General features: G+C 40.0%; 1 protein-coding gene across 1 annotated transcript in view; it reads left to right on the top strand.

Moving 5' to 3' along the window:
• The window catches only part of LOC114536158 (intraflagellar transport protein 57 homolog), a 94,157-nt gene that overhangs the window by 12,031 nt on the left and 60,274 nt on the right, over window positions 1-21,852 (top strand). Inside the window, exons 3-4 of the mRNA XM_028557510.1 lie at window positions 3,931-3,984; window positions 4,246-4,299. Coding sequence (XP_028413311.1) covers window positions 3,931-3,984; window positions 4,246-4,299 — 108 coding nt within the window. The remainder of the gene's footprint in view (window positions 1-3,930; window positions 3,985-4,245; window positions 4,300-21,852) is intronic.

Below are 21,852 nucleotides of genomic sequence, written 5' to 3'. Positions count from 1 at the left end.
TTCACAACAAAAAATCGAATCTTATACGGGCTTATATAGCCTACACTCTTAATTAACATATTTACATACTGATCAGTTATATTACGTAACTACATACTCCCCCCCCGATGGGGAGTTCTCCAACAACACATCCAAAATTTATAATAAACATTAGATGTTCAAGCATCTAAAACATAGTACGTTAATCTTCACACTGTTCTAGTAAACTAACTTTAACGATTGGTCTTACTAGAACACCGTCTTTTGTCTTAATTTCAACAGTCCTTATTTTAATGTCTCTTCCTGGGAAGACCTTTGTTACCACGGCAATAGGCCATGATCCTCGAGGTATTCTTTTATCATGTAATAATACCATATCACCAACACGAATATCACGTCTAGTTCGTATCCATTTTTGACGGTGATCGTAACCATTTTTGAAGGTGTAGAGTAGTTAAATATTCCTTAATCCATTAATTCCAGAAATGACTAGGAAGAATTTGTGTCTGTTTCCATCGTTTTCTCGTCAGATTTGCAGTTTCATTCAGGTCGCCACTCGGAATTATAATCGCCGGCTTTTGCAATAGAAAGTGAGCAGGTGTAATTGCTATTGGATCGGTTGCATCTTCACTTGATTTTGTTAAGGGTCGAGAGTTGAGAATCGACTCGACTTCACAAAATAGCGTACGCAATACATGTTCGGTGACTAAAGCTCCATTCAAAACCGCTTTCAATGCTCGCTTTGTCTCCCGCACGAGTCTTTCTCAAACACCAGAAAAGTGTGGTGCACTCGGTGGGTGAAAAATCCAGTTCAGTTCGAATCGCGCCAGCTTCCTGTCAAGACTTCCTTTGCTCCAACTCTCCAACGATGCTCGTAGTTCATTGTCTTGCGCCTCGAAAGTTAGTTCCACAATCGGTACGAATTTGCTTAGGTTTTCCACGGCGAGCCATAAATTGACGCAGTACGTTAATAAAATCATCTGCATTCAGCGACGGTACATTAGGGAGCTTTAGCAGTGACTACGAGTATGACTACGAGTACGAGATTTGTCATTCTCGTGCGTTGTTTGCTTACGCCATCAGTCAAAACTTGCAGTCGCTGAGCTTTTGAGTACGAAATTTATCAAAAAACTCGTACTCAAAAGCTCAACGACTACGAGTTTTGCCTGATGGCGTAAACAAACAACGCACGAGAGTGACGAATCTCGTACTCGTAGTCGTACTCGTAGTCACTGCTAAAGCTCCCTACTTTCAGATGTACTGCACGAGTCGTTAAACATGTGAATATGCAGCCCCATCGTTTCGGTGTCTAGACCTTACTTGTCTAATCAGAAGTGGACCAAACATATCAATTCCACAAAAGGTGAAAGGTGGTTCGTAAGGTGTTACTCTACAAGGTGGTAACGGTTTTGGTAATATTTCTGGAAATTTAGCATCATAAGATATTCGACTCGTACGAGACCGTTCTCTCCAATAAACGGGTTGAATTTTGCAATGCTGCTCGATACTTTGACATTTCTGTTTTCCTTCAGATAATTCATTTCTTCTGGATACGCTTGGGATTGGACTATTCTTAGTATGTCCGTTTCAGCAATCTTCAATTCACCAGGGGTGAATACACTTGCAGGTTTAAAGCTTCTGTCCTTTAGATAATTCTTAAATCTTGTCAACCACACGATTTTTGATTTAAGAGCGTTCCAGGTAGAATATCTTTCCAATAATTCGTAGAGTCGTCTTTCGTCAGTCACTAAAACGTTTGATTGAAGATCTTCTAAGACTTCAGGATCTTCTTCTACGTTCTCCTTTAATTCCGTTAAAGGCCATTGTGACTTCGGTTGTCTTAAGAATGGTGGACCAACCAACCATCGACAATTTGAGGTAAGATCGGCTGGATGTAAACCTCGTGATGCATCGTCACTTGGATTATCCTCGCTTGGACAGTAATGCCATTGATCAGGGTTAGATATTTCTCGAAATTCTGCTACTCGATTCCCGACATACACTGTAAATCGTTTGTAGTCATTGTAGATGTACTTTAGAACCACCTCAGAATCAGTCCAATAGTGAACTTCACTAAATTCGATTCCAATTTCACGTTGAATTCTTTCACTTAGACGGATCGATAACACTGCTGCTTGTAACTCTAATCTGGGAATCGTTATCTTGCGAAGAGGTGCAGTACGGGATTTTCCCAAAACAAACGCACACGTAATTGTTCCATCTCTATACGTTGCACGTATGTATGACACAGCTCCATAGCCAATTGCACTTGCATCAGCGAAGCAATGAAGTTGCATTTCCTCGATAAATCTTTTATTTGCAGGCAACATAACAGACTTAATGCGGCATGTATAACAACGAGGTATCGTGACTTGTGCAAGCGCAGATAAGCCTTCTTTCCACTCTTTCTACTTCCGTAACTCATTGGGCGAAAGTTGTTCGTCCCAACCCAGTTTCGCTTGCCATAATCTCTGCAATAGGGCTTTGACTACCAACGTTATTGGTATAGCGAAGCCAAGTGGATCATACAGGCTCGCAATGGTGGCCAATACTCCTCGTTTTGTTTCAGGATTATCTAGCTTAACAACGCTAAATTTGAATGTATCATCTTCCACCGTCCAATGAAGTCCAATGCTCTCTTCACTGGCAGCTGGTCTAGATCAAGATGAATTTGTCCCCCATTAACGCGCTCCCTTTTTCGACTGATGTACTCGATACCAATGCCTCTTCTAGTGTTATTTATCATCCCTATGTGTTAACGGACTGTCAGTACCGATAGCTGATTGTACAAAAGATATAAAATAGGGCTAGCATCTACTGGGAAAAGAGTTTTTCAACTTATAACGTAAATTAAGACTTCCATCATATGCTGAATAGTATTTTGATGTTCTAAATTACGCAAGTCGCTTTTGGGCGGGAAAATTTCACTGTAAAATATTTAAAACAAATATTAATTAAATTAACTACCGAAGCAATTTAATGAAACACTTTCTCACTTTTTGAGAGCAATTTCGGTACGACGAACTAAAAAAAAACATTTTAAAAACTTGCGCCAGACTTCAGCGAAATCAGTTTACCAACCTGTGAAACGAAATTAGCTAGCGAGAATTTCTAGCTCCGTACTGTTCGCTTTTACACGAAGAAACGACGCAATATATCGGAATTTTTAGGGTAACTTTCCCAATGAAAACGTTTTCCTCACGCTTCTTTTTCAATTCAATCTCAAATTCTCTGAATGCAATAGATTTTAGATACGTGTTTCAGTGGCTTGCTTCGAAATGTATTGATTGCATTGAGTCTGATTGAGTTTGATATCTTTTCCGTGATTGGATTCAAATTTATACTGGTCGTGTAACAGTTCCATTCAGGGACTGAGACGTACAAACCTCATGATTTTTATGTTTGGGGGTCTGAAACTGACGTACAAACCGCGTGGGAAGACTGGGGGCTAGGCTTCATTCAGTTCACTAGTAATGGCTACAAGGATACTTGTAGCTGGCCTTTGAACTTTACCAGGTCCCCCTAAAGCATTAATATAAACTCTAAAGAGATTTTTCGTAACGTCTTGCTATCAAACGTAACCGTAAAACTAACTCGATCTAGGTTTACAAATGTTTTTTTTCAAAAGTGCTACAGAATATATTTTTATTAAAGTGAATCAATACGATATTGACTCAAGATTACATTAAAGTCGTGCAATATTTATAATTTCAAAGATGGGTAAGAGCCATGTGCAACCACGGGCTCCAATTGATAACTCTTTCGCAATTAAAAAAAGTATCTCCTCTCCTTAGGCATTACCTGCAAGAGATTTCCGAGTCTCACTGCATGAGCACTCGCGGCTCTCTAGCTGGCAATAATATTACTAGTTTGTTACCTAAAAGAAATTATTGCTGTTTTGATTGAAATTGTTAAATGCATTCAGTTTTCTCTAAATCTCGTTTTTTACAGTATGATGATCCTAATGCCACAGTCTCGAGTATATTGGATGAATGTAAGCAATTGGTATGTCTGCCCCGTCGATTTACCGTTTGTAACTGGCCACCGGCCTAGCTTTCTTTGCCGTATAACTATATATAATTATACCTGCATGGAAGAAGTGCTCCTCAAATTTCATTATACTTTGTCTACTGTATTCTTGTCCCCTGACGCCAGGTCGACGCCATATGGTGCTTCTTGTTCCTTGTATTTGCCACTGTCCAACATTTCTGAGTTGTAAATTGATACAAATTCACCTCAAAATCACATATTGCCTTGTTTCTTAAGGGAATAGCAGCTGATTTTCCACCGTCAAAGTTGAAAACTGGGTCTGGTGAACAGGTATACGTGTACGCTAGCGTGCATATATATTGCTGATATTTCAATTTTTAAAAAAGTGAAAGGCTATAAAAGCGAATCTCAGCGAGTCATCATCATCATCAACCGTATCCGTAAATATTGTTCCTTTCAAAGCACCATTATTGTGTATTTTTGGCATGCTTTCATAATACTCTAAGGAATGCCTATGATTTGGGAAAAGCACCATTAATGTGGGCATGCAATTTCAAGCGAGAAAAGTATTCAAAGAGGCGTAGACAATGCAAACAAACGCTCATTGTAGGATTAAAGTTTCTGCATATGTTTATTTGCCAAGATAGGAACACATGTAAATTTGGGTTAGTATTCCTTTTCCAAAGAGAATCTACTTTGGAAGAGGAATAATTTGTTTTTGACCATTTTTGAGTTTTTCCGTCTGCTTTATGTCCGCAAAGCGGAACACTTTAACAACGACTCGCATAGCTAACACCAAATCTATTCCTCTTTCCCGCTTATTTGCTTTGGGGACCAGAGTGTTCCGTTTGAAGGGATTCTATAGTAGCTATTTTCCTTGGCAGCATTTCGTTCCGGCGGACGATTTAAAATAAGGAACTATTTGTTCCCGTTCCTTAATCCCTTTGATGTTCCTAATATATATATATATATATATATATATATTTATTTATTTATTTATTTAATCTTAAAACAGTATTAGCTGCTACTTAAAGTTTCATGCTTCTTGCAATCATCAGGCATCTGTTCATAGTTCAGTTCAGTGTGGTGACGCTACTCACTAACGGTTTTTTAACGCACGCGCGTGTCCGTTGGTTTCGTACGCGATCGTGAATTTTCCCGCGTGGAATTTTTCTGCATGGCGGCATTTCGCGAAAAGTTCTGATCTTCGATTAAGGCTTTTCTTTGCCTTTAAAAGGCACAACTTTTCCTCCGTACATAGCCTGCAGTGTTTTCCGCCTGCCGAATAAGCTGGGGCACGCTTTAATATAGACCATTTTATTGTATAGTCCTTCCCAGCGTTCTTTAATTTCCAAACATATTTGGAAAGTTCCGTCTCGTTCTCGTATTGTGGGTTGTTAAACGACTTCTTATGGTTCCCATACCTCTCTTTGAATCTGTTTGCCGTCATGCCGATGTACTCTTTCATGTCTTGACTGTCATTTGTTGTTATCACCGCCTTGTAAACAATGCTTTTCGTTTCGCACTTTCCTTGGAGTGGACATTCGGTGGGCACTCTACATTTACACAATTTCTCGGAATTTTCCGCTGAATTTTCGGTTCTCGCAAGAACGCGTTTATTGTGTTTCGAGATAGAACTCTTGACGTTTTCCATGCAGCTGTAGCTGACCTTGATGGAGTTACGGTTGAAAATCTTGTGTAAAGGGTTGGATTTAGGGAAGTGCTTATCAATGAGGCGAAGAAAGTCCCGAGCAATATTTGAGCGTACGGTTTTACTGAAGGGTGGATTGAACCAGATTATGTTTCTATGCCGTTTCCGTTTCTGCGTAGCAGGTGTTGGAAGATTATCTGGGGAATATTTAAGCTTGTCGTTGTAGTTACTTTGATGTAAAGCTGTTTCGTACACGCTGGCAACCGAGTCAAAGGCTTCTTTACTTGATGACAGGGACGATATTCGTCTGTTGATTGCTGCTGGAAGGTGCTTAGTAATGCAGGGTGGGTGGTTGGAGCGTTTGTCCACGTACAATGGATCATTGTCAGGTTTCCTATATGGCAAGTAGCTCTGGTCTTTAAGGTTAAGGGTCAGGTCGAGGAAGTTCACAAGTTGATGATTCACTTCTACCGTTATTCTCAAGCCGAATTGCTGAAACTGGGCAAATAACTCCTTCCTTGCTCTGCCAACCTACCACTGGTGCTTCTTATCAGGGCCAAACCATCATCACGGTACAGTCCGATGTTAAAATTGTGTTGAGCACTCTTCAATCTACAACTGATAAAAAGCATTTGTTATATATATATATATATATATATATATATATATATATATATATATATATATATATATATATATATATATATATATATATATATATACACCCATTCGCAAAAACGTTGGCCGCAGATAGATAGATAGATAGATACTCGAAGTCTAATTAGAATTGCATATGAATACATTTGCATGGGATTTCAATCATATTACACAACATATGCAATTCTAATTAGATTTCGGGTATCTATCTATATATCTATCTGCGGCCAACGTTTTTGCAAACGGGTGTATATATACATATATATATAGATAGATACTTGAAGTCTAATTAGAATTGCATATGATTACATTTGCATGGAATTTCTATAATATTACACAACATATGCAATTCTAATTAGATCTCGAGTATCTATCTATATATCTGTCTGAGCCAACGTTTTTGCAAATGGGTGTATATATATATATATATATATATATATATATATATATATATATATATATATATATATATATATATATATATACAGCTCTAAACTGTATAGACTCTCGTCAGGTCTAAAATGTGCCAGCTAACTTCGGTCTTATATACTCGTTCGCTACACGTTCTTTAATAAAAGCTTTCCTCCGTGACGGCATTTGTTAGCAAGTTCATTTCTACTGTTTAATGTACCCATATGGGGTTTGCAAATGATAAAAAATTTCTCAGTGATGCATAAATTACATCGCTTGCTTACATTTGTATGCGGTTGTGTTCTGGCGATAATTTTCCATGACAACTTATAGCTGACGCCTTTGTCCTTTTGTTCCCAAATGTGTTTGCTCAGTTACGTCGCATTCATTTTGTTTTTGTCCCTAAACGATGCTAAGTGGTTGGTGTATCTGGTTTTAAACTTGTTCTGCGTTAATCCAATGTATGTTTCTTTTCCGTGTCCGTCTCCACTGTTGCTTGGTAAATTACATTTGTTGTTAAGCATTCTCCGTCCGAAATTTTATATATATATATATATATATATATATATATATATATATATAGGCAAAAATGTTCTTCGTGTTTACTATACTCACCCTTGACGGGCATATTCAAACCTAAGGGGCTGTTTACATGAGCCCGGTTACCCGAGATTCAACGAAGCGTGAGAGGACTTTGAGGTATTGAAATAAGTCTTTATGACACCAAACAAGCACATGCTATTGTTATGGTGATTATACGACTGCCAGGGTCATGTCATCTGCTCATTTCAATACCTCAAAATCATCTCACGCTTCATTGAATCTCGGGTAACCGGGCTCATGTAAACAGCCCCTAAGAATGTAAATTTGTCCCTTTCCCTCACCAGCTCACTCGTTAAGAGTGCCTAGGCCTTGGGACACTCTTAACGAGTGAGCTGGTGAGGGAAAGGGACAAATTTACATTCTTAGGTTTGAATATGCCCGTCAAGAGTATAGTAAACACGGAGAACATTTTTGCCTATGTTATTACCTGTGTTGCAACTCCAAATTTATTTTGGAGCAAATCATGTTCAACAATATAGATTTCAAAACATTTCTAACGGCGAGCAACATTACAAACAAGACACGCCAACGAGCATTACTTTTATACCAAGCAGGACCGCGAGTACGGGAAATCTTTCGACACTTTCCAGACCCTGGTAACGACGACGACATCGATAAAGCGACGGAACTTCTCACCGAATACTTCGAGCCTCAAAAAAATCGATTATTCGAAGTCTACAAATTTCGACAAGCAAACCAGAGCGACACGGAAACGATAGATCAATACCACACGCGTCTACGAACACTGTCAAAAAACTGTGAGTTTTCAGATGTAGAGTACGAAATTATGGTACAAATTATTATTGGAGGAAAGTCAAGTCGCGTGCGTAAACAAGCATTGCGAGACCCCAAGTATGTTTTAAAAGATCTTCTGCTCGCAGCCAGGCGCGAAGAAGTAAGCAAGACGCAAGCAGCTGACATTGAAGAACATTTAGACAGCTGCAATATTCAAGCAGTTAAAATGCCGACCGCGAAAGAAACAAAACACAAGACATCCAATAAGACATGTTTTTACTGTGGTGGCAGCTACCCTCACACCAACAAACCGTGCCCTGCCAAAAACAAGACATGTGCCAATTGTGGTAAATTAAACCATTTTGCTAGCCAGTGCCGCAGTAGCAACACGCGAGAAAATAGACAAACTGGTAAACCACGCGAAGACCTACGACCAGTTAACACAGACCTCCAGGACAGCACTAGCAGCGACAATAGTGGTCCAGAATATTGTTACGCGTCAACAACAAACAAAAACACCCGCAAGCGTCAATTTCTCTCAATGGACAAAGAGTAAAAATGACCATTGATACGGGGTCAAGCATAAATGTAATCGATAAACACACGTTCCAACAACTGCGAGATATCCGACTTCAGCCAACATCCGTGAAAGCATATCCAATTCCACAACACCTGTAAAGATGGAAGGAAAATTCCGCGTTTTAGCAGAGTCGAAACACAAATTCACGGTAGCTACCATATATGTTACTTCTGACGACGGCGGTTGTTTACTTAGTTCTGAAACTGCACAAGAACTTGGACTCGTAAGTCTTCATTTAAATCAGATAAACAAGGAAACAGAACGTTCAAAAATCACACCAACAACGAGCGATAAAAACCTCGCACGCATCCTAGATAAACATGGCCCTGTGTTCCGTGACTTGGGAAACTAAAGAACAAACAAATCGAATTAGTTATCGATGAAACCGTTTCACCAGTTGCACAACCGCAGCGCCGAGCACCGTTCCATTTATACGCGGAAAAATTGAAGATGAAATACGCAGATTAGAACAGGATGACATCATTGAGAGAATACCCGAAGGAATTTCAACGGAGTGGGTTTCCCCCGTCGTCGTCGTCCCAAAGCGTGACGATAAGATTCGATTGTGCGTAGATATGCGAGTAGCAAATACAGCTATTCAGAGAACTAGACATCCCATACCCACTCTAGAAGCTGTCTCTATTGAGCTTAACGGAGCTCGGTTTTTCTCAAAACTTGACCTAACTCAAGCCTACCATCAACTGGAGCTGAACCCAGCATCTCGGGGAATAACAACTTTCTCCACTCATCTCGGCTTATACCGCTATAAAAGATTAAACTACGGCACAAATGCTGCAGCGGAACTCTTCCAACACACCCTACAGGAGACATTACAAGGAATTCAAGGAGCTAAAAACATCGCAGATGACATCATCGTGTTTGGAAATACTCGAAAGGAACATGACCAAGCATTAGAAGAAGTACTTACACGTCTGCAAGAGAGTAACCTGACTCTCAATCTACAAAAGTGCAAATTCCTCAAAAAGAATCTTGAATTCTTTGGGCTGCTATTCACAGAACAAGGTGTTAGCCCAGACCCAAAGAAAGTGGACGCTTTCGCCAATACAAAACCACCAACAACAGTCGGTGAAGTGAGAAGTCTATTAGGAATGGCTAACTACAGCGCTAAGTTCATCAAAAACTACGCGACCATTACAGAGCCACTCAGAAAGTTGACCCCAAAAAACGCTCGTTTTACATGGACGACAACACACCAGAAAGCATATGAAGACCTAAAGAGTGCTCTGACTAACAGTCCAGTTATGAGCCATTTCGATACATCCAAAGAAACCTCAGTCCTGGTGGATGCAAGTCCCGTTGGTTTATCTGCCATATTGACGCAAAAAGATCCAAAAACAAACGAAGACAACACCATCGCTTATGCCAGCCGAGGATTATCCCCAGTAGAACAAAGGTACTCACAAACCGAGAGGGAAGCCCTCGCGATCGTGTGGGGCATTAAACATTTTCACCTTTACCTGTTCGGTGCACCTTTCAACCTAATTACTGATCACAAGCTATTACAGTTGATCTACAACAATCCTCGGTCCAAACCTCCAGCTAGAATAGAACGTTGGTTTAAGACTTCAGCAATACCATTTCAATGTTATCTACAAACCAGGCAGTGTTAACCCAGCAGATTTCCTGTCACGACATCCGCAATCGAAGATACCAAAACACAATCTTGCTGAAGAATACATAAACTTCATCTCGACTAATGCCGCGCAAACCACAATTCCAATACAAGTTATCAAGGAACATACGGAAAAGGATCCGAGTCTGAATGCAGTAAGAGAAGCAGTCGAGTCTGGTAACTGGGGCAGTAGTCATGTAAAGCCATTCATAAACGTCAAAGATGAAATAACAGTGGACCATACAAATGGTGTAATCCTCCGAGGAACACGTGTTATAATACCATCAACTCTACAAGCGAAGATAGTAAAACTTGCTCACAGCGATCATCAAGGACTTGTCAAAACAAAAGCTTTGTTACGTCAGTATGCCTGGTTCCCTAACATTGATAAAGCTGTAAAATAAGAGATCGATACCTTTCCGTGCCAAATTAATGGTCCAACCGATCCACCCCAGCCTTTACTAACTCCAGAAACGCCGGACGGTCCTTGGCAAACTGTACATGCAGATTTCTACGGCCCGCTTCCCACCGGACAGTATATCATAGTATTAATTGATAAGTATTCAAGATACCCGGAGGCTGAAATCATCACAAGTACATCTGCTAAAGCACTTATACCAAAAACCGATGCTATCTTCGCACGACATGGAATTCCACTAAAAATAAAGACGGATAACGGTCCTGCTTTCAATAGTAAAGAATTCAAAGATTATTTAACAAAGATTGGCGTAGAACATGAGACATCAACACCTGAATGGCCACAAGGTAACTCAGAAGCAGAAGCTTTTATGAAACCTTTAGCAAAAGCAATCAAGACAGCTCGTTCAGAACATCGTAACTGGGTCCAAGAACTTTCGAGATTCCTATTAAGCTATCGCACCACACCCCATTATTCTACCAACATACCGCCCGCTCAGCTTCTTTTTAATCGGCCTGTCAGAGGAGTCTTACCCATGTTGAACCCAAAAGCTAAAGTACTAAACAGACATAAAGAAGCCAAATCGAATGACTCCAATGCCAAAGACAAAGGGAGAGAATACGCAAACAAACGAAGGAGAGTGGCGCCGTCAGAGATACAAGTGGGAGACACAGTCATTCTTAGACAGAGGAAAAAAAACAAATTTACAACCAAGTTTGAACCAACTCCTTACACGGTGCTTGAACGTAAAGGAGTTACAATAGTAGCTGAAAACCAAAGACATAAGGTGACAAGAAATGTATCGTTCTTTAAGAAGATACCAGACGCCGCAAAGGAATCCGAAGGTGAAGGTGATTGGAACGCACCGAGAGGAGATGCACTCATCGAACGAGCAGCGGACGAACCAACGCCAGAACCAGTGGTGAGAAGGTCAACAAGGCAGCGTAGACAGAGAGAACTTTTTGGAAATGCAATAAACCCAAACTTGATAATTCATTAAACAAAGGGAGGGATGTAATGTATATATATATATATAGACACGGACAGTAATAGCTAAATATAGACTTGATATTGATTAGGGGATTGATTGACATTAATTGGGGGAGATCTAGTTATGTAAGGGATATAGAAAGAGACATAGAAAACGGTCGTTTTAATTGGGATTTGTATTGGTAGCCCGTAGCCGGTCATATCTTGGTCAAACTAAATGTACTGGACAATTCGAAAAAAAATTGAGCGATTTTAAATTTATATAAATTTTTTTCCTATGTAGCAGCTATATATAGGTGAAATATTTACATATATATTTCATGCCTTCGGCTTCATAGGACTCACAGGGAACATACAACATAGTTTAGTTTTGAAATAGCACCCTAGTTAGCCCACAGTTTTAGTTCACACACAATTTCTAATTTACCAATTAGTAATGTCTTTACCAGGTCACCCAACTTCTTACCGTGGTCCAGTAACTTTGCGAAGGAACTTCTATTTCTTCCTGTTGCCTCGCCTCAGTTTCGTTCTTCCTTCTCTGCTTTTTTGTTTCCCGTGCGATTGGACAGCGACTTGACAATACCAGCACGTTTGCCTTGTTACGAAGAGCCTCCAGATCGGGCAGAATGTCAGGACACTCCTTTACGAAACCGGCTATATCAAAAGCATCTCGATTTTTTCCTGTTGTAATCATCCAAGCGTCGATCCATGGATCGGCTGTTGCCAGAAACTTTTTTCAACGTTTGTTCTTCTTAGCTCCGCCTTTCGTAGTCGTTCCAAAAATGAGAGAACGTGAGCTTTTGTAATGGTATTGATAAGTCCCGATTTTATTAGATATTTCACTCTCGCTAGGTACAGTTTGTCGTTTAGAGTCCATCCACTTGGCGGTGTTTGAACATTTTGTGACTGTTGTTCCGAGGTTGTAGCTGCCACCTCTGTGTCGTTGGCTAAAAAACATGCTTCTTCTTCATTGTGCTGTATAAATTCACTGGGCTCGTCTACTGTGGATTTGTCGTATATGGTAGATGCAGTTGCTGGTGTACGAGAATTTCTTGGCAAGGTTGCGGCTTGTCTTGGCGAGGTATGGAACTGCCCAGCGCAGGTATGTGATTGTTCGTCTGAAGTGACTGGGCTCGTCTACTGTGCATTGGTCGTTGATGGTAGATGCAGTTGCTGGTGTACGAAAATTGCTTGGCAAGGTTTGTGTTGGTTTTCGCGAGATTTTGGAATGCGCATTGCACATTTGTGATTTTTCGTCCGAGTTGTCTGATATTTCTTGTTCTTCGTTGTCACCGTTGTTAGGTAAAGAGGCGAGTGCGTTGTTGGGTTCGTTCGCTTCATCGTGTGACTGAATAGGACTCGTGGATGATTATTCCGTCGGTTTTTCAGGATCGTTGTTGGAATCACTGCGCCCGTCATCATCCGTAGAATCGTCTCCAATGTATGTTTGACTTCGCCCAACTCGTTTCTTTCGTTTCAACCGTCTTAACCTAGCCTCCGTTGTGAATCGCTTCGTTCATACCACAGGTCGTGTTCGGGGATGAGGTGTCAATTTGCGTTGATTTCCTCAGCGATCCATGCCACACAATCCATCGCATGATCGTATATCCAACGGTCTACTCCTGGTTGTGTGCGAGGAAGAGATTCTATATTGAAAATTTCGATTCTTTCAACGTTTGGTACTGTCTGGTACGTGATTAGTAGTTATGTAATATGAACTGTTGTTTAGCACTGTTCGAGGGGCAGCGTGTTTCACAGCAGTTACTATCCAACCACCTTGAAAAATGCACTTAGCAAGGTCTGATTCCATGGTGCTGGTGGACCATTCGTCGACGAGGACAAGTTGGGTTTCATTGGTTATCATAGACGCTGAAAACTGCTTTTCCTTTGTGAGGGAGGCGATGTAGGGAGCTGGAATAATGCGATGGAACATGTTGGACCAGCACGTCTTGCCAGAATCCTTGGGACCAGCGAGCACCAACTTCTTCACTTTGTGCGGCATGTTAAATGCAAGCAAGCACTGATAAAATTTGTTGAGAAACTTTATACGCACGTCGTTGTTGGGGAAAGAGTTCAGGATTCCTTCTTCAAAGTACTGTGGTTGCGGTGGAGTGGTATGGTCATAGGGCACGAAGGATCTCGGTGAAGTTTTGCGAAGCATTGAACTGGGGATCGGGCATAGAATAAAGGTGCGCGAATTGATTGAGAAGCAATAGCCATTTGATACCTCGATGAGATTGTGATCAAACTTGGTTTGCGGGATTATTTCACACGCGGGATGGCAGAGAAACTTGAGGATAGGCGCGAGATTTTCAACAATTTTGTCACGGAGTATTTCGTTTGCCAAAAGTCGATGCACATAGCTTGTAACGTCCATCATTTTTACGAACGTCATGGCAGCTCCGTTGGGCTTTGCGTAAACATCAGATCGATACAAAGCGTGATCACACATCTCAATAACCTTCTCGATTTGACGAATGGTTTTGGTGATGTCTTTGGTTGCGGTAAAACAGGAGCGATCGAGCTGAACAGCTGCGGTGTTTGCCATTTCAACCACGAGCCCATCCGATTGTAGCCTGCTCCCTGCTTTAGTTATTCTGTCGCCAAAATCTTTGTCGTTCACCACCGCAAAGCAGCAGGGAAGGCTGGGGAAGTGCGTCGACAAGACTTCGAGGTCGCTGTCGTCTTCTTCATCGGACGATGTGCCGTGCGCATTTCTGCAGCAATATAAACGTTGGAAACATCAAGCATTTCTTGCCTTGTTGTGATCTTTAACACCAAAAAAATTGTCGAGCAGCCGATTCCATATGATATAGCACACAGAAAATGGATAGTTGCATGCCAACGTCCTCAACTGCTGTGAATCTATTTACAGGAATGTGTGTGTTTTATACATGAAACTCTTTTCGATTCTATTTCTTCGCGGTTTTGGTAGACCACAGGAATTAAAAACACTATATACCTTGCACTGGACATTTGGCTTGTAATACAAGAGAAATAAAATTGAACGCCAGTAATGCGTGCGAGAATTTCGTCGAGGCGCAATCGCTTGGACGCAATTTGATGCCTTGCCAGGTCGACATCTGCTGCACGAACTCTCCACACCGCCCGACATGATACAGCTTTAAAATTTTCGCTGATCTACAGAGTTCAAGCAAGACCAATGTAAATTGCGGTCGATTAAGACTAACATTTCTAATATTAGTTTTAACAAACTTACCATTGGCAATATGTTCGCCCGAAGTGAATTTTGTATTCTTTTGGAATCGAGCTCTTTACGAGGTTTTGGTGGCATTTTGCATGCGTGGTTATGTATCTCGTTCGAAGCGAAAAGCGTGTGAAAATCCTATTTCAGTATTCGCACATTAAATTATTTCACATTACCATTTTATATAAAAAGGAACAAAACATTTTACTTTGGTCATCATCATCATCATCATCATCATCATCATCGTCATCATCATCATCATCGTCATCATCATCATCATCATCATCATCATCATCATCATCATCATCATCATCATCATCATCATCATCATCATCATCATCATCATCATCATCATCGTTCAAGTTATTCCAAATTCCAACAGCTCCATACCGAATGCTGTTTTGTGTAAGGGAATATGTAGTAGCTCTTTATTTCTGGTATCACAATCATGGGGATCACCACGTCAGTTACTGGACAACTTGCACAAATATGGTGGCGCAAGACCGTTCGTACACTTATAAATCATATTGGTGTCTCTATTTAACAAGTGTTCGCGTAGGGCAGAAGTGATGTGATCAAATTTTCTTGTTTTTGTAATAATTCGGGCAGCGAAATTTTTAAGCTGCTTGCACTTTTGTGATATTAGCAGTGGAAGTATTAGCCCAAACAAACGAGCAATAATGTAATTTATTCAATACTATTGCGATGATGGTATTAGTTAGCGTGTAAGGATCAAATTAGTTAGCGTGTAAAGATTACATTATTTTGTAATCAAGTTTACGAAGGTTCCTTCAGTACAACTCTACTTTGCTAAAGCGTTGAACTCGACCATATGCAGATGTGTGAAAATTGCTGCGTGATTTTACAATACTAAAGTCGAACATCGAGTTATAATACTTCGAATTACTTATTGGGTATACTGGAATTAATCCGAAAGGCTTAGGAACTTGCCCAATGTATGGCGACACCTTTGGGTAAAAATCTGAGCCTTGCTTGGAAGGGAGATTTCGATTTGCTAAAATAATTTGTTAGCGAAAACCTAGACCTTCAAGGGTCTTGGTCTCAGCCGGGTTGCGACAAGAAGGTGTTCACTTCTACAAATCTAAAGATCACATGACGAAAGAACAGGAGCTTGCTGTTTTTAGACGGAGAGAAAGCGGCTGATATTACGACCTCACTTTGCAAATTTATTTGTTGTAATACTGGCGGAGTCCCCGATGCAAATCAGTTTACCAATATGCTCGTCATATGTCAAGTGCCCATAGCAAATTGGACTGGTATGATTGTCTTATTCAAAAATGATAGAGTCAACTGTTCCGGAAGGGTTTCCAATAACTGACGTGTTCCCACCAAAAGGAATATGGTTTTCTCATGCAGGATTAATTAATAGTAATTAATAGTTTAAGAATAATTTGGAGTCATCAACAAATGAATATAGATCGCATGTTTGGGTTGTCGATGGAAAATCATTGCGCTGTATGTAATAGGGAGGGCTTCAGATAGAGATGAGCCTATATATGCGTACCCTTTGTGTTCGTCCGGATAAATAGCTTTGAAACCATTTCACTGTTTCGGAGGATGCGCCGATATTGCTCAACTTACGCAGTAAAATAGAATGGTTTATGCTGCCAAACGCTTCCATTGCAGCTAATATAGGGTCGCTCACCTTAAAATGTTCAATGTTTCCGTAGAATGTCGCTTTTTGTTTCCACTTTGATAGGGACTAAGGCGGTTGTTTTCACAAAGGTATGAACTGATTGATTGAGGACAACTCTCTCACAAGTCTTCGAGGCGACCATAAGGAGAGGAAGAGAACGATTATTTGAAGGTTTTTCATGATCTCCATCTTTAAATAGTGGAAGAACTTTAGTCTGTTTCCAATATTTAGGAAATTTAGAGGTCGCGAGAGAAGAATTTATTATGTTAGTAAGTGGATCTAAGATAACTGGAAGACTTTGTTTGATGACCTTTATGTTAACTTTATCTAAATTAAAGAACTTGTTAAAATCATTGGCAATCTGATCCACTGGTCTGCTGTAGGCATAAGTTGACCTGTCTTTAGTGGGAATGCTGCGATTGATTATTTTCCACAACGATCCAACGTTGTTTTTGTGCGTATCCACTTCGTTTCGTACATAATCTTTCTCAGCGTTTTTTAGCATATTTTTTGTAAGTTTATAAGAATTCTTATAAGCATGCCAATCATTGATGTCCCGGAGATAGTCCCTATATGTGCCATTACATCTTGGATCTCAGGTGTAATATGAGGACAAGGACGATTTCGAACTTTCATTGTCTTGATTGGAGCATGATTTTCCAAGGTGGACATATAAAAACGTTATTGAACTAGCTTAGTTTTTGATTGACATCGTTCTCTGAGAAAATCGGTATGATGTTTGTCGGATTTCGACGCAAGATCGGCTGTGAACATCTCAGGATTATATTTTTTGTAAGATCTTAATGTGATGCATGAAGGTGCAGTTTTGGAGCCTTTATAGCTTTAGGACAACGTAGAAAGGAAAATGATCACTAATGGCAGTATTTATGATATCGTTCTTATAAACAAGGTCAAGATTCGAAACCATTATTACGTCGATCAATGACCTGCTGTTTGGCGTGATTCTGGTGGGTGATTTGATCAGTTGTTTGAAATTTAACTCCGATGCAAAGCTCTCCGATGATTTAAAGTGCGATGTGCTTCCGAATTTCGCGATCGAACAACATTTAGGTTCGCAAGGCATCTAAATGAGTATGAACTGTATTGTTTATGTTCAGAAGCTTTATATTGGACTGGCACGTTCGCAGCACGCCGGAGTTAACGCCGGAACAGGCGTCTTGTTATATGAGAAACAGCCATGCAGTGTAATAAACACAAAAGTTACTGAAAGTCTACTGTGTATATTTACCCGATATAGTTTTCAAGATTGCACTTGAAGAGCGTAAACTTACATCTAAATTGTGTGCAAAATTCAATGCCGCGACAGAAAATGCTTGTTTTGTTGCAAAATAAAAGAGTATTTATAGTTGTATAGATACAAATGAATGGGAATTGACTACATCCTAAGAGTCCATTAGGCCCTGGGTCACAAACAATTTGTATACCAGGTACGAAAACGTGTTTTCATCAAATGTTTCTAAGCAGGCACAGTTTTTTCGTTAAATGTTTCCAGGCAGGCACAGTATCATCGGTCAGACAATTCATTTATTTGTTTGGCATAAAAAAACATTATGTATAAAAAGAAACACAGGAAAAATAAATTGCTGATAGACTATGATCATGTTTTTTTATACTTGTAACCATTGACTTTCACCCAATTCAACCTAGAATGTTAATATAGTTTTCAGTCCAGTTTTGAATAATGTTTACCATAAATAAGGACAAACTTACAGTGTCACAGTTGAATTCTGATCCAAATTGTTGCCCAGCTGGCACAGTGAGGTGCATTCTTTCTCTTCCAGATCTTTCACATAAAAAAACTTTACCTAGGCAGAATATTAATAAATACATGAAGAGAAAATAAAAGATACTTATAAAAACATTTAGCGTCCTTAAAACCAATACAAAATTCCAGCTAATATCCAGTATGCACTTTTGTTGTTCACTAACCTGGTCCAACCTCAGTATCACTCCTTAAATAGCCATCACAATCACTAAGCCAGTAACACTGAAGCCGTTGGTGCCTGGTAGCTAATGTCTTTGCTATATTCTTGAAGCAACCTACAGTCTGCGCGAAAAGCTTAAAATAATGATGCTTATAGCCTCAAAGCGCATGCACCAGTTGCGCACAAGGGGTCCATATCTGAAATAATATAAAATAAATAATTAAAATTATCAAATGTACTGGGGTATTAAGCATTGAAGCCACCACCTGTCAGAACAACATCAATAAGAATCAACATCACCTTAGAATTTGGTTTGGGTAATGAACCATGAAATGCGTTATAAGTGTTATAATGCGGAATAAGTTTCAATTCAGGATAGAGCCTTTTAAACTGTTGATCCAAGCCTATAGTTGATAATAGCACACCAAAATGCACCGAAAGGGCGACAAAGTTTGTGTATATAATAAAACAGCTATTCTGCTCACTTTCGTCGTATATGACCGATAGCCAACTCGGCGCTACGCGCCTCGTCGGCTATCAGCTCATATACGACTCGAGTTCGCAGAATAACTGTTAAATATAATCTGTTCAGGGACACACTTATATGTCGACGACGCTAGTCGTAAGAAAGACTGGGAAATTTTCAAACAAATTGGGAAAACTAGGAGATTCTCGCAATTAAAAGACCATCCAAGCCAAAAAAGAAGAACAGCTACGTTACTAACATGTTTTTCGTCGTCAGCGTTACAAGTATACAACAGTCTAAATTTTGCGAACGAAAATGAACGATGTGACATTGATATCGTCTTAACTAAAATGACCGAATTTTGTAAAGGAGTTTTCAACGAAACCTACGAACGTTACTTATTTAACACTCGCTCTCAAGGTGAAAACGAAAGCATTGACGAGTTTTACATTGTGCATTGTTAGCATTGTCGAAAAATTGTTCGTTTGGCGATCTTACATCATCATTAATCAAAGACAGAGTTATCGTTAGAATGCGAGATAAATCAACAAGACAGAAATTGTTGAGTGAAAAAGGATTGACCCTCGAGAAGTGTCTGGAAATAGCCCGTTCATACGAAGCGACAAGAATTTGCATGAAAACTATGCAAGAGAATAGTGATAAAGATGCAATAAATCGAGTACAAAAATACAAGAAAAGCGGTAACAAAACCAGGAAAATTCAGGGTCAGTCATCTTTTGAAAAAAAAATCAGAAAAAAAGGTTTTCTAGAAAGTGTTATTTCTGTGCTAGAGATTATCATAAGCGTCAATTGTGCCCTGCCAAAAACAGTACATGTAATAACTGTGCCAAGAAGGGACATTTTCAAGCAGTATGTAAGTCCTCGAAAGCGGTACGAGGAGTACATTATGGGGAACAATCTAGTAGTTCGTCAGATCAAGAAACTGCTTTTCTTGGGGCAGTTAACAGTCTGAAAGATAAACAATGGTCTGTCGATGTTTCCATAGACAATATTAATGTTAACTTCAAAATAGATACTGGAGCTGATGTAGACATAATATCGGATAAAATCTATAGAAAGTACTTCAAACACAAGCCATTATTTCCATCAACCAAACATCTCAAGGGTCCAGATCGTAAGCCCCTCCCCATATTAGGATACATTAAAAGTTTGATAAGAAAGGGAGACAAAACTACTCATTCGGATGTATATGTTATGAAGGGTTGAACGCCTCTCCTTGGAAGAGAAACTAGCGTTGCTCTTGGTGTAGTAGCGTTAATTAATCATGTTCAGAGTCATCCCCAGTTTTCAAGGGTCTTGGAGAAATGGAAACCCCATACAAGATTGAGTTAGAACCTAAGGCTGAATCATATGCAGTTCAGTATCCTCGACGGGTAGCGGTGCCATTATTACCTAAGGTAAAGAAAGAACTTGACCGATTAGAAGCACTTAAAGTTATTGAAAGGGTTACTAATGCTACTGAGTGGTGTGCCCCTATAGTAGTAGTGCCCAAATCAAATGATAAAGTTAGAACTTGTATGGACTACACACATCTAAATCAAGCAGTGAAACGGGAAAGACACATCCTTCCTACTGTTGAACATGTACTTGCTCAAATGCCATAATCTTCTCTAAACTCGATGCTAACTGTGGTTTCCTTCAAATAAAGTTAACAGAAGATTCAAAGGCATTTACAACCTTTATAACCCCATTTGGTCGGTATTGTTATAATCGCCTACCATTTGGAATTAATTCTGGTCCTGAGCATTTTCAGATGCAAATTCACAGAGTTTTGGAGAAACAGTCCGGCGTTGCTTGCATAATGGATGACATGGTTGTCTAAGGTAAAGACCTTCAAGAACATGAAGAAAGGCTGAATGAAGTTCTCGAAAGGCTGTCAAAGGCAAACATAACGTTGAACGAAGAAAAGTGCGAATTCAGAAAGTCTGAAATCTCTTGTCTTGGACAATTGGTTGGAAAGAATGGGGTTAAGCCAGATCCAGCCAAACGCAGTTTTCTTGGAATGGTAAATCAACTTGGGAAGTTCTTACCCAAACTAGCAACCGTGACAGAACCTCTACGTGGTCTTCTGTCGACAAGGAGTAGCTGGTATTGGGGTCAACCACAAATACGTGCATTTAGTGAGATAAAGAAACTGCTAAGCTCAAGTCCCGTGTTATCACTCTATAACCCAAGCTTGCCAACTAAGGTCACAGCTGATAGTTCATCCTATGGTCTTGGTGCAGTCCTTACACAGCAACAGCCAGATGGAAGATGGAGTCCAGTGGCATACGCCTCTCGTTCCTTGACGCCGACAGAGCGCCGTTATGCACAGATAGAAAAGGAAGCATTAGCAGTCACTTGGCCCAGCAACAGATTTCAAGACTACCTTATTGGAATAACCTTCAAACTGGAAACAGACCAAAAGCCTTTAATTCTTTTGCTAGGAACAGCGAAGTCCCTGGATCAATTACCACCCCGCATACAAAGAATGAAGATGAGGTTGATGCGATTCTCATATACAATCGGTTATGTCCCTGGTAAAGAATTATACACAGCGGACACTCTTTCGCGCGCCCCGGGAATTGACACGAATGATGCTAAAGATTTTACGGATGAAATTGATGCATTTGTCAACTCGGTTGTCGAAAGTCTACCCGCAACTGATTCCCGACTAGAAGAGATTAAACGATATCAACAAGAAGACGACACCTTCCAAGAAATATCTAGATATGTCATTAAGAAGGATGGCCAGAGAAGGCGAAACTTAAAGGAATGGTACGTCATTATTGGCCACATAGAACTCAACTCTCTATAGTGAGTGGTCTACTCTTGTATAAATCCAGAATAGTAATTCCTTGTGCTCTAGATAAGCTCCATGAGGGACACCAAGGAATTTTAAAGTGCAGGCGACGAGCAATTCAATCA

This window comes from Dendronephthya gigantea, unplaced genomic scaffold (assembly GCF_004324835.1).
Source record: "Dendronephthya gigantea isolate DGI-Jeju-01 unplaced genomic scaffold, DenGig_1.0 000131F, whole genome shotgun sequence".
Taxonomy (NCBI): domain Eukaryota; kingdom Metazoa; phylum Cnidaria; class Anthozoa; order Malacalcyonacea; family Nephtheidae; genus Dendronephthya; species Dendronephthya gigantea.
The sequence above is the reverse complement of the archived record's forward strand: the minus strand, read 5'-3'. Positions and strand labels throughout refer to the sequence as shown.